At 49.6% G+C, this 12,179-nt stretch overlaps 1 protein-coding gene across 2 annotated transcripts in view; it reads right to left on the minus strand.

The window, feature by feature from the left end:
• GRIPAP1 (GRIP1 associated protein 1) overlaps positions 1–12,179 on the minus strand; it is a 73,761-nt gene that overhangs the window by 34,287 nt on the left and 27,295 nt on the right. For both annotated transcript variants that reach the window (XM_055003430.1, XM_055003429.1), the window contains 5 exons: positions 8,352–8,465; positions 7,723–7,800; positions 6,530–6,625; positions 4,591–4,647; positions 2,834–2,933 (listed from right to left, as the gene is read on the minus strand). In XM_055003430.1, coding sequence (XP_054859405.1) covers positions 2,834–2,933; positions 4,591–4,647; positions 6,530–6,625; positions 7,723–7,800; positions 8,352–8,465 — 445 coding nt within the window. The remainder of the gene's footprint in view (positions 1–2,833; positions 2,934–4,590; positions 4,648–6,529; positions 6,626–7,722; positions 7,801–8,351; positions 8,466–12,179) is intronic.

A 12,179-nucleotide genomic window follows, 5' to 3' on the forward strand; every position in this document is an offset into this window, starting at 1 on the left:
CGACAACTAAATGGTCACACGCAAACTAGTTGACTAACTAAGTAAGTAACACAACAATTTAACCTTTCCTTTCCCTGTAACTTAACAGCCTACAAGCCGTACGTCAAGTATTTTATAAATAATTTATAACTCTGTAGATAAATATGGCTAGATCACATGTACATTTTTTTTAATCTTGCTTGACAGCAAGATCTTTAGTTTCTGTTATTCAGAAATATTCTGTAGACCGTTCAGTCCAGGGAGTAATATATTGATTGTGAAGTAAATTGTAACAAGGGCAGCTAAAAAGGATACGGGCAATTGAATCAACAATTTAACACTTTCATGACGGAGCGTAGACCACTTGCTAAAATCTCAATTTCTCCTTTTATGTCGTGACAGACCTTCTTCAGTTCCCTCTTGCTGGGCTGAAGGAGCAGCCTTCGGACTTCCTCTTCTTTCTGACATCCTCTCCGGCCCTCACTTACAGCCCTCGCAGATTTCCCCTCTCCATCCCCCTCTTTTCACTGGGATTAACTGCCTCCTCAGACACAAAAGACTAACTCAACTCCGAGCCCCTTTGTCTTTCACACAAGTTTTATATAGAATCATGCAGCACAGAAACAAAGCTCACGGCCAGACTCACTCTCACCAGAGTCTCTGTAGACGAGACATTTTACACGAGGATAATGGAGTGAAGAGAGGCGCACTGTTCGCTGGGAAACGTAGGAGACAGAGCAGAAGGCTTCGTCACTCACACTTTGCTACAAAGACCCAGGAGATAGCTCATCAGAGGGTTTGTTAATTTTCCCTTCTCCTCTCTGAAGGCTGCGTTAATTTCACCTCCGGGATCCAGGGAGACTAAGAAGAAATAGACCCTCAGAGGAGCCATATCCAGGCTCTTTGTGGAGAGGTGAAAGTGACAAATGTCTCTTAACGTTTCCCAGCACTCGAGCACCCTCGTGTACGATGTCTCATCTACAGAGACTCCCAGGACTCAACCAGATGGCTTGTTTCAAGAAACCGGCTGGTTTAATAATACTTCCAGTCTCTGTTGCCCATACCTGCGGGGCACCTCCACCTGGCACCACTCCCCCACTCCCGGCCCAAGCAGCTGGAAGGGACGGATGCCTGATGAACACAAGACAGGCCTTCTGCTACCGGCAGCAGAGCCCAGGGATGTTGGGAGGGAAAATTGCTGGGGTTTTTTTTCCTCCTGGAATATTTCATGATTCTGCCCAATGCTGCTGACCGAAAAGCTGCTACCTAAGCAGGCTATTTATCATTTTGGGAGGCAGAAGGCTAAAGGAAAGAAATGCACATTTACTCCAAGTGCTAAATTTCTTCTGAGAGCAGAATTCAAGCGGCCTCAGTGCAGAAGTTTTTTTTGGGGGGGGGGCACACATGCACACACACATACAGGGGAGGCCTTTATGCCTTCCGCTTCAAGAAGTCTCTTCAAAAGTGATCAGGAAAGCTTCTCAAAATCAAGGGCTTAAAGAGTTCACGTCACATACCTGTTGAAGCTGTGATATTTTAAGGGTGTCCTTAAGAATGGCTTAACAACAACAACAACAACAACATTCAATTTATATACCGCCCTTCAGGACAACTTAATGCCCACTCAGAGCAGTTTACAAACTATGTCATTATTATCCCCACAACAAAACACCCTGTGAGGTGGGTGGAGCTGAGAGAGCTCCAGAGAGCTGTGACTGATCCAAGGTCACCCAGCTGGCTTCAAGAAAAGGAGTGGGGGAATCAAACCCTGTTCTCCAGATTAGAGTTCCACACTCTTAACCACTACACCAAATTGGCTCTCAATAATAATATTAGATTTATATACTGCCCTTCAGGACAACTTAATGCCCACTCAGAGCGGTTTATAAAGTATGCTATTATTATCCCCAAAACAAAACACCCTGTGAGGTGGGTGGGTCTGAGAGAGCTCTGAGAGAGCTGTGACTGGCCCAAGGTCACCCAGCTGGCTTTAAGTGGAGGAGTGGGGAATCAAACCTGGCTTTCCAGATTAGAGTCCTGCTGCTCTTAACCACTACACAAAACTGGCTCTTACTGGTTGCCGAGTTCAGCTTCCTGAGAAACTGCTTTCATTAAGTGGCTAGACCTTATGGTCAGGAACCTGAAGAGCGCGTGAACAATTCCTGGCTACTCTCAAAAGCCAAAAGTGGATAGAGAGAGGAGGGAGTGCTGAGTAAGATTTTTTGTAGCTGGGCGAGTTCTGTGTCCGACACGGATCTTTGCCTCTCCCCATTGCTAGTAAAATCTGAATTACACAAATCATGAAAAAGTACCGAATTACGGATTCAGACACAAACACGGGTAATGCAAATCTGCATAATCCATGCGCGGTGCACAAGTCCACTTTTTCTTGGGGCAGATTTTTCCACTTTCTTCCCCCCCCCCTCTTTTAGTGCACGTCCAACCTGGGTCTATTGCACGGCAAGTGAGGAAACAGTTAAAAAGTCTCTTCCCCCCTCCCAAAGCAGCTTCAGCAGCTGGGGGAAAAGTCTTGTCAAATTATCACGGAACCAAAGTGACCCGTCGTCCCCCCTCAGATGCACAGAAGTAGGATCTTCCCCAGCCTAACTATTTTGTATAAGACAAACCGCAACTATTTTTACACATATGGGGCTCTTCTCAGCGAGTGCCATGGGTGGAATTTGGCCTCTGTGTCCCTGTACAGAAATGCAACATAAGAAATCAGTGGCGGGGCTTCAAAGCGCTCACAGCCCCCTTTCGCTCCTGTCCAAGGTGACTAAAAGGGGAGACAGCGCCCCCTAAAGGCGAGGAAAGGCTCAGCAGGTGGCCTTCTCTGCGGAGAGACAGCTCTTACCTGTCCTGGTCTTGCTATTGGTCAAGATTTCCTGGAGCCGCTCCTGGAGTTTATCCGCTCGCTTCCGTTCCAGGTGGAGCTGCCGTTTTAGGTCCTTCAGCTGTCAGGAAAGGTGGAGGGAGAGAAACGTCAAAGCTGGAGGCAAAGCTCTGCAAGGCTTAACTCCACAACCTACTTTCAGCCTTCAGCGTGCAAAAACAATACGGCTACAGGACTGCTACCAGGTACGTGCTGAAGCCCTTTTCCACCCCAGTGCTGCACCACAGTTATCCGCCCCCATCAGAAAAGACTAGAGAGGCCTTCACAACTGCCCTGTAAGAATCAATTAAAACACTCCAGGGCTGTTTAGCTCAGAAAAAAAGATGAGAAAGGGGAGGCATGATAGAGGTCTATAAAATTAGGCATGGAGCGGACAGGGAGACGCTTTTCTCCCTCTCTCGTAATAGCAGAACCCAAGGTCATTCACTGAAACGGAAGGGTGGAAGATTCAGGTCAGACAAAAGGAAGTACTGCTTCACATTACGCATAGATAACTGTGGAACTCACTGCCACAGGATGTGGTATTGGCCGCCAACTTGGAAGCCTGTAAAAGGACAGTGGACAAATTCTCGGAGGATGGGGCTACCAATGGCTACTAATCAGGATGGATATCTACTCCTTCCAGCGCCAGAGGCAGGGTGCCTCTTCACATCAGCTGCCGGGGTGCCCGGGTGGGAGGATGCTATTGCAGTCAACTGGTCAGCCGCTGTGTCATCAGAATGCTGGACTGGACAGGCCCGTGGTCTGATCCAACATGGTTCTTCTTACGTTCACTTCCAGTTTGGAAGTTGGCACTGGAGTGGTCGGACCCTGATACCGACAGCCTATTCCATCACCCCACATCTCTACAGCAGCATTTAACGGGAAACAAGAAGGGCCGATCAAATCCAGCTGGGGCTGGCACCCCAAACCCATTTCTGCAAGCCAAGTCAAAAGATGCAACTTCCAAGCAGCGATGAACCCCTGCACCTTTCAGTGCTGGCAACCGATCGCGGGCTGGAGAGCAGCCTAGTCTAACTAGGAGGGCAGCGAAGACTTTGGCTGCATCAGTCACTGAGCCGCGGACTCTGACCTTCCACATGAGAGAGAGGAGGGAAGCGTTGAAGTGCAGGAAGCGTATGGAGTGCTAACCTTAAGAGAGACGAAGCCGTGAACCCCTAATCTGACCATCTACCCCTCTAATTTGGCTGACCCAGACATCCGGCAGGGAGTGAGCCGAAAAGGTAGGCAGGAGAGCGAGTCGGAGATGCCGCTCAGCACAAAACTGGGGGTGGCACTCTTTATTTTGACACCCTTCAGCACCCCCAGGCAGGGAGACCACGAGGGGAACGTCATGGCCATGCCTGCATAAAGTCACAGCAGCCCCTGCTTGTCCTTCCAGCCCATTGGTCCTCTCTAACCAGGAACTGCAGTGGCACACTGGCACTGCTGCCACTGAACAATGCAACTTCTTGCTCTTTCCGCTGCGTTGAGTGCCGGGGGGGTGGGGGGCAAAGCAAACCCCGGGAGCCTTGCCTTCTAGCTAATCAAGAAACCCCAGCCTTGCAATTCTTCCGAAGCCTGGCAACAGGGAGGAGAGAGGAGCCTAGGAGAATTGGGAACAGCTAGAGCAAACAAGATTGGCAGGCCAGGTTCAGAGATTCATTGAATATCTCGCCTCGCTCGAACACACTCAGCCACCCTCCTCCTCCGTTCCCTGGGGAAATTTCTCAGCTCACCGCTGCACTTCCTTTCTTCTCCAGGATCCGCTGCCCGTCGACCGTGTCCTTCACCTCCTGCAAGAGTGTCACGGCAGTCACACATCCGTCCTTCCTAAGTGCCCCAAAGGTGTCAAAGTGTGTTCCCCCCACACTTTGAAGATCAGCAACAGACCTGACAGTTGTCTTCGTCCTTAAAAGCCACCCACCTCCCAGGCAGAACTGCGATTAGTAATAGATTGTGAGAGGGAAGGCGGAATGGTATAGCCCAATCTTGTCAGATCTTGGAAGCTAAGCAGGGTCAGTACTTGGATGAGAGACTACCGAGGAAGACTCTGCAGAGGAAGGCAATGGAAAACCACCTCTGCTTCTCACTCGTCTTGACAGCCCCTATCCGGGGCTGCTGTAAGTCGAGAGTGACTTGACAACACACACACACAAGATGGATTGTGATGCAAGCTGTGGAAAGTGACACCAAGCTGCAGGTTCTTGGGTGCTGGTGGTGGGGACAGAACAAACCTCTTTTTAAAAAACTGAAACAAGTTTCTAGTCCTCACGGTAGCAGATATGACCCTTAGGAGGAAACAGAATAGTAGAGAAACTCCAGGCCAGCAGTCCAAGAGTTCTATTCCTCCTTTTACTCAGTTACCATTCCATCTTGCAGGCAGGGGCAACATACCCGCCACCCTAGGGGCAGCGCCGGCTGAAATGAATTGTTGCCAGACCAGCCCTTAAGTTATCACTCAGGGGTTCCTGCTTGCGGAAGAAGGAGCCGGACACTTTGCGTCTGGTTGTGATTGTCTGGCAAACAGACCTTGGAGACAGGGTGGAAAACTCAATGAAAAATAACTCAGCTAAAGCAAGAAATGAGGCAAATTATTAGCGGAAAGACTGGAACTATAAACGGGACATATTGTAACTTAATTAAATACCTGCAACACAACCACGTTAAAAGTACCCATCCAACAGTGGACTTCACTGAGTCTTAAACTGATATTATGCTGCCTTGGACATCTGCTCTGACCCAAAATCGGGACTCAAATGTTTTTATAAACATGTACAGAGGGAGTGGCAAAGAGGCAGTTAAAATGACCACTGCATTCTTTCCCTGGAAGGGTGGTAGGTAGTAACTTTTAGGCAACTGGATAGCCCAGGAGAACCTGATCTAGTCAGACCTCAGAAGCTAAGCAGGCTCGGCCTTGGTTAGTAATTGGATGGGAGACCTCCAACGAAGACCAGAGCTGCAGAGGCAGCCAATGGCAAACCACCTCTGTTCGTCTCTTGCCGTGAAAACCCTACCAGGGGTCGCCATCAGTCAACTGTGACTTGAGGGCAGGATTTCATGCTCATAACAGGAGTCCCCAAGTATATCCGTAGCCTTAACAGTTCGGTTGAATCAGGTCTTAAAGCCAGATTCCAGCCCCTCCTTTTCCCTAGGCCTTTGGACTAAACCAGGACATGAAGGATGAGCAGGCAGGGGAGGTACCCTGAGTGGGATCTCAGATACTCAAGGAAACCCCACTATACTCCAAGGTCTCCAGCTACAGGAAGGCAAGGATCCTGATTCTCCCGGAGAGGATGGCAGGAGGAGAAATCTCGGTCTGAATTCCTACATCGGGGAGGGATGGCACCATCTGCTGGTCTGTGCAGGGCAGAGCAAGCCCGCTGAAGAAAGATAACGCAACTCCATCTCTGGGCACGGTGTGAAAGTACATGCTTGAAGCAGCATTGCTCAAGCTGAGCTGGTCTGGATCTGATTAGTACCGAGATTCCCTAGGTCTGGCTGCCTTGAGGTCCAAGGAAGAAAGGCGGGACAGAGAGGTCAATAAATAAAAGTGATCTGGCAGATGGGCGATCTTGGCAGGAAGAGAACGAACAGATGGACCTTGAAGCCTCATGCGGCAAAGCACTGACTCCTGGGGGGAAGCTGGCAGGTGGCCATTCGTGCACGCACACACACCTGTTTCAGCCGGTTGATTGCGTCTAAGTGTTCATCTCTGGATCTTTCAATTTCTCGCAAACTCTCTTTGGTTGCTTCCACTTCTTGGTCTTTTAGCTGTGTAAAAGGAGACAGGCAAGTTTTAGGTCAGGGGAGAAAAAATGGAGGCACCTGAAGGCAGAACTACATGCTTCCCTGAACACAGGGGATTCCCAACCCCACGGTTGCTTGCAAACCTGCTCAACCGGAGAAGCATTTGCATGCAGAAGGAGCAGTCAAGGGGAATGTGGAGGGAGGGGTTGGATCTTTGCTTGCTTCCCCCCCCCCCCATCTGATTACCTAACACATTTTGGGAAACCCAGTTAGAAAAGTAGCTGGGGAGGTGGCAGCAAACGTGGCATCCCTCCCTCCCCCCAAAAATGTATTTGTGTATCAGCAGCAAATTGGGAATGCCCACTTGCACTGCCTTAGCTTGTGTGGCGAGATCCTCAAACTATCTGTTTGCACAGACGGAAGAGGACAGAAGGTCATCACAGCCTGAAGCTGCTACACAGTGGTATAGTGGTTGGGTTGCGAATCAGCACTCTGCTGGTTCGAATCCCTCTCCTGCTGTGAGCTCAGTAGGTGGTCTCGGGTAAGCCCCAGCTCTCCAGCTGTGTTATAAAATAGAGTTCAATAGCACCTTTAAGACTAACCAACTTTATTGTAGCATAAGCTTTCGAGAGCCACAACTCTCTTCGTCAGATGCAACCGCGCATCTGACGAAGACAGCTGTGGCTCTCGAAAGCTAATGCTACAATAAAGTTGCATCTGATGAAGAGAGCTGTGGTTCTCGAAAGCTTACGCAACAATAAAGTTGCATCTGATGAAGAGAGCTGTGGTTCTCGAAAGCTTATGCTACAATAAAGTTGGTTAGTCTTAGAGGTGCTACTGGACTCTATCATTTTGCTACTACAGACTAACATGGCTAACTCTTCTGGATCTATGACCAGCTGTAACACTGACTTTGTTCCCTGCTCTGTTTGGGGCACTAATCTATCTAGAAGAGCAGTATATAAGAGCAGTCATTATTATTACTACAGCCCAAAGCAAGGTGACTTTGCACAAGCCACGCCCGCCTCCAAGATTGCAGCAAGCCATCAGACACCAGAAGTAGAAAAGACACTTCCCTCCAGGTGACCCAGGAGAGGTTCGCTGCCCCCCCCCACCCATACCTGCAAGTCAGCCAAATGCTGCTCCTTCAAGATGCGCATCGCCTCTGCGTGTTCCTGCTGGTGCTTTTCGATCAGCTCCTGGAGGAAGACAAAGAAACAATAAGGCCCCTGGGAGAAAAGTGCACAACCTCCCACTCGCCCTTCTAAAGGGGGCTGCTTTGGAACCTCTTCATACCATTCCAAGTGGAGCAGGGAGGGGCAACTAGATTGGCAGCAATCTAGCAGCAGTTGATTACTTGTCCGGGCTGAGCTTGTCTTCCTCTCCCTGAAGGTCCTACAAAACTGGGGTGTGGCCAGAGCTGGGAGTCCTTGGGCACAAGCCCAACGGCACAAGACAAAGGGCTCTTTAGCTTGTGGCTCACAAATAGTGCCCCTGGATGAGCCAGCAAATGAATCCTAACCTGCCCAAACATACAGTCTTGGTTCCGTCTTACTTAGATTGTATTTCTTGCTGTGATCCGTGTTAGGTCCTTTGATGGAGAGAAGTGGGATATAAATACTTTTAACAGATAAAAAGAAATGACTTGGGAGAACTAGGAGTGTGGTAGAATGGGGGACACAGCTTGTTTTGCACAGCCATTGGGGGTAGGTTAGAGTCACATGTTACTTCCCTAGACCACCCCTCCCACCTCTGCCTCCTTCAGCCGCCGCTCAAACCAGCCCTTGGTGCCGTCCATGGACTGTATCTGGAGACGCAGCTCTTCTATCGTTTGCTGCATGGACTCCAGTTCCTGGCTGCGAGCCTAAAGCGAAAGGGGAACGAGAAGGAGGCTTTATGGAGGGCAGAGGAAATACGAAAGACCAAAGGCACTCTCAGAAGACAAACACGAGGCCTTCCAGGACTTCTTACTCTATGGAAGGAGGGACTGATTTCGACATACCATTGTTCGGATACTAGCAAAATGCCCATCGCTGCGACAGATGAGGGGGAGTGAAGGCCTGCATGCAGAACATATTTATTTACTTAAAACCTTTCTATGTTGCCTTTCCACCCAACTCAGGGGTCCTCAAGGCTGCGAATATTAAAACATTCCAAACATTAAAACAGCCTTTAAAATACAAATATATATAAAATATTTAAAACAATTAAAAGAAAACAGATGAATACATAAACAGATATAAATACACAAGCAGGGAGGAGGGGCAATAAGAGTGAATGAGGGAATGCCAAACCGAAACAGAAGAGTCTCCACCCACGGGCAGAAGATGTTGAGAGATGGAGATAGACCTATCTCCCTGGGGGGGGAAGGTTCCAGTTTGAGCACCACAACCCAGAAGGCCCTTTCTTGGGGTGCTATCCATCTAGCCTCATATGGGGAGGGGCACCCGAACCATGGTCTCTGAAGATGACTGAAGAGGTCAGGTAGGTTCATGTGAGAGTCCTTCAGGTATGGCTGCCCCAAGCCGTACAGGGCTTTAAAGGTCAATACACCTTAAATATGGACCAGAAGCAACTTGGAAGCCAGTGTAGATGGAACAAGGCTGGGATAATATGGTCCCTACAACCAACTACGCGTAACATTCGGGCCACAGATTCTGGGCCAAGGGTGGCTTCCAGACGGTCTTCAAGTGCAGCCCCAGATATTGCAGTAGTCTAATCTAGACATTACCAGGGCACGCACCCAGTGGCAAAATCTTTTTTTGTCCAAGATGAGCCAAGCTGCCCCTGGCCACTGCTGCTACGTGTTTTATCCAACAGGAGCCCTGGGTCCCGCAACACCCCCAAGCTACAAACCTGCTTTTTTATGGGGAGTGCAACCCTATCCAGAACAGGATACTCCCAATTCCTGGGTCAAAATTCCCATCACCGGAGGCACCTCCATTTTGTTGAGATTACGTTTCATCTCGCTTTCCTTCATCCCTCCCAAAACTGTTTCCAGGCACCTGTTCAGGGTTTCCACAGCCCCCCTGGGATCTGTTGGAAGCACAAGATAGAGCTGAGCAATTCAGCCCAAATCTCTGGATGACCTCTCCAAGTGGCTTCACGTAGATGTTAAAGAGTATGGGGGACAAGATGGAACCTTGAAGGACCCCCTGAGGCCAAGGAGCAGTGCCCAAGCATCACACTCTAAAATCCACCCTCAAGGTGGGACCAAAACAACTAAAAAACGGGCTCTCCCAGTTCCAGCCCCAAAAGGCAGTCCATAAGGATATCATGACTGATGGTATCAAAAGCCACCAAGACCAGAAACGTTAACGAGGTCGCACTCCCCCTGTCCATCTCCCAGGGCAGCGACAGGGCAACCAAGGCCATTTCAGTCCCCTAACCAGGCCTGAATCCAGATTGAAATCGATCCAGACAATCTACTTCGTTCAAGAATCCCTGAAGTTGTCCAGCCACCATTTGATCAATCACCTTACTCAAGACTAGTAGATCTGAAACTGGGCAACAGTTATTCAACTCTCCTGGGTCCAGGGTCAGTTTCTGTAGGATGCACCACTGCCTGCTTCAAGGCAGAGGTGACCATTCCCTCTTCCAGGGAGGCATTTACTATCGCCCAGACCCAGCCTGCCACCCCCTAACCCCAAGAGCCATACAAGCAGGTGGTAGGTCTCAAACCTCCGAGAATCTTGCCCACATCTTCAGACTGGACAAGCTGAAAGATATCCCACACAGCTGGACCAATTGGCACCCTGATCCTGTCACTGCTAATGGAAAGTCCATGTTGAGATGGATGTTAGAGATTTTATCTGCAAAGTGTTGAGCTGCGGAGCAGTTCACCTCCTCCGACCGGCTCCTGACTGCCTGGGAGAGTTCCGCATATGAAGCTGGCTCACACCAGATCAGACCATTGGCCTGTCCAGCTCAGCACTGCGCACACGGCCTGGCCACAGCTCTCCAGAGTCTCAGACTGAGAAAAGTCTTTCCCACCACCTGCTACCTGAGATCTTTAAGAGAATAGGCCAGGGATTGAACCTGGGACCTTCTGTATGCAAAACAGGGCTTCTAGGGCTGAGCCCCATCTCCAGCTGTGCAAGGGCCCTACGGAATAAAGGGATAATAGGGGGCTCAGCATATTTCATACAGAGACCTAGTGCCTCTCCTATGGGTTTGGAGGCCAGGCCATCATCGCCATCATCATCATCGCTATCATCATCATCGCCATCACCACCACAATAATAACAACAACATTCAATTTATATACCGTCCTTCAGGACAACTTAACACCCACTCAAAGCAGTTTACAAAGTGTGTTGTTTTATTATCCTCATGACAATCACCCTGTGAGGTGGGTGGGGCTGAGAGAGCTCTGAGAGAGCTGTGCCTGCCGCAAGGTCACCCAGCTGGCTTCAAGCGGAGGAGTGGGGGATCAAACCCGGTTCTCCAGATTAGAGTCCTGCCGCTCTTAACCGCTACACCAAACTGGCTCCCGTCAACAATTCCCCATAGAACAAGGCACTGACCAACCTGCTCCTGGGGGCCACCTTGCAACCCCCCACCCAAACTTTTGTCTTTTGGTCTCAGTAAAGTGCCACAGTAATGGAGTGCCTTTTACCAGTTTCGACTGGTTAGTCAACTACAGCCTTTGAGGGTACGCCCTTAAAACGGGTTTGGAAGCTTCAAGCATGCAGAACGCTGCAGCCTGGACGTTCTGGAGTGGGTCTCATCGATGCTGGCTCTCAAGTTGTTTCCAGGTGCTGGTGTTGCTGACCATTATTCGGTTTGAAGGACCGCCTCCTCCCTTATGACCCTGCCCGAGCACCGTAGCCATCATTGGGGGCCCTGCTTCAGGTGCCTAGACGGCCTTCTGAGATTAGGCAGGTGGCAACCCAGGAAAGGGCTTTCTTGGTTATGGCACCCAAGCTCTGGAATCCTCTTCCCAGGGAGCCTGTCACCTTCTGCCAGCGGGTGGGGACTTTTTTTGCTTCATCTGGCATTGTTTTTGTATGTATTTTAGCTCTGGTTTTAATGGTGTGTTTTCTGTTTGTTTTAACGGTTGTCAGATACACCTCCAGCATATCTGCCATGTGTTATGAATTTCTTGCTGCAGCGTGTAGTGCACCTCTGAGAACATGATGACTGGTTGCTAGCTGCTTACCTTGCAGGTGTTTTGGTTACCATTTTCAGGCCGGCCTGAGAACATGGCCTTGAAGTTCCAGCCGAGGCCGCACCAACCTCATTAGATACTGAGGAGATCTCATCCTTTCCCTCCTCCCCTCTCTCCTGGCTCCCTGGCTCAGCGCACCAAAATCCTAATGGTCTTTCTTTCCCGATGGGGGCGGGGCCCTTGCCCTAGAGTTAACCTTGCTTTGCTACCTTGCGTCACTTTAGCCAATGATCCTGTCTGACCATCCTGATATTGGTATTCTTCTTTAATAAAGTAACTTTAACTCATACACCTGAGTGACGCAGTGAAGTCCAAGGGGAAAATACCTGGCAAGACCTGACAACGGTTTTAAAGATACGATTTCCCTATGCATGTTTTTAATGTGTTAGCTGCCTTGGTGGCCCTTAT

The sequence above is a fragment of the Eublepharis macularius genome, chromosome 19 (assembly GCF_028583425.1).
Source record: "Eublepharis macularius isolate TG4126 chromosome 19, MPM_Emac_v1.0, whole genome shotgun sequence".
NCBI lineage: Eukaryota > Metazoa > Chordata > Lepidosauria > Squamata > Eublepharidae > Eublepharis > Eublepharis macularius.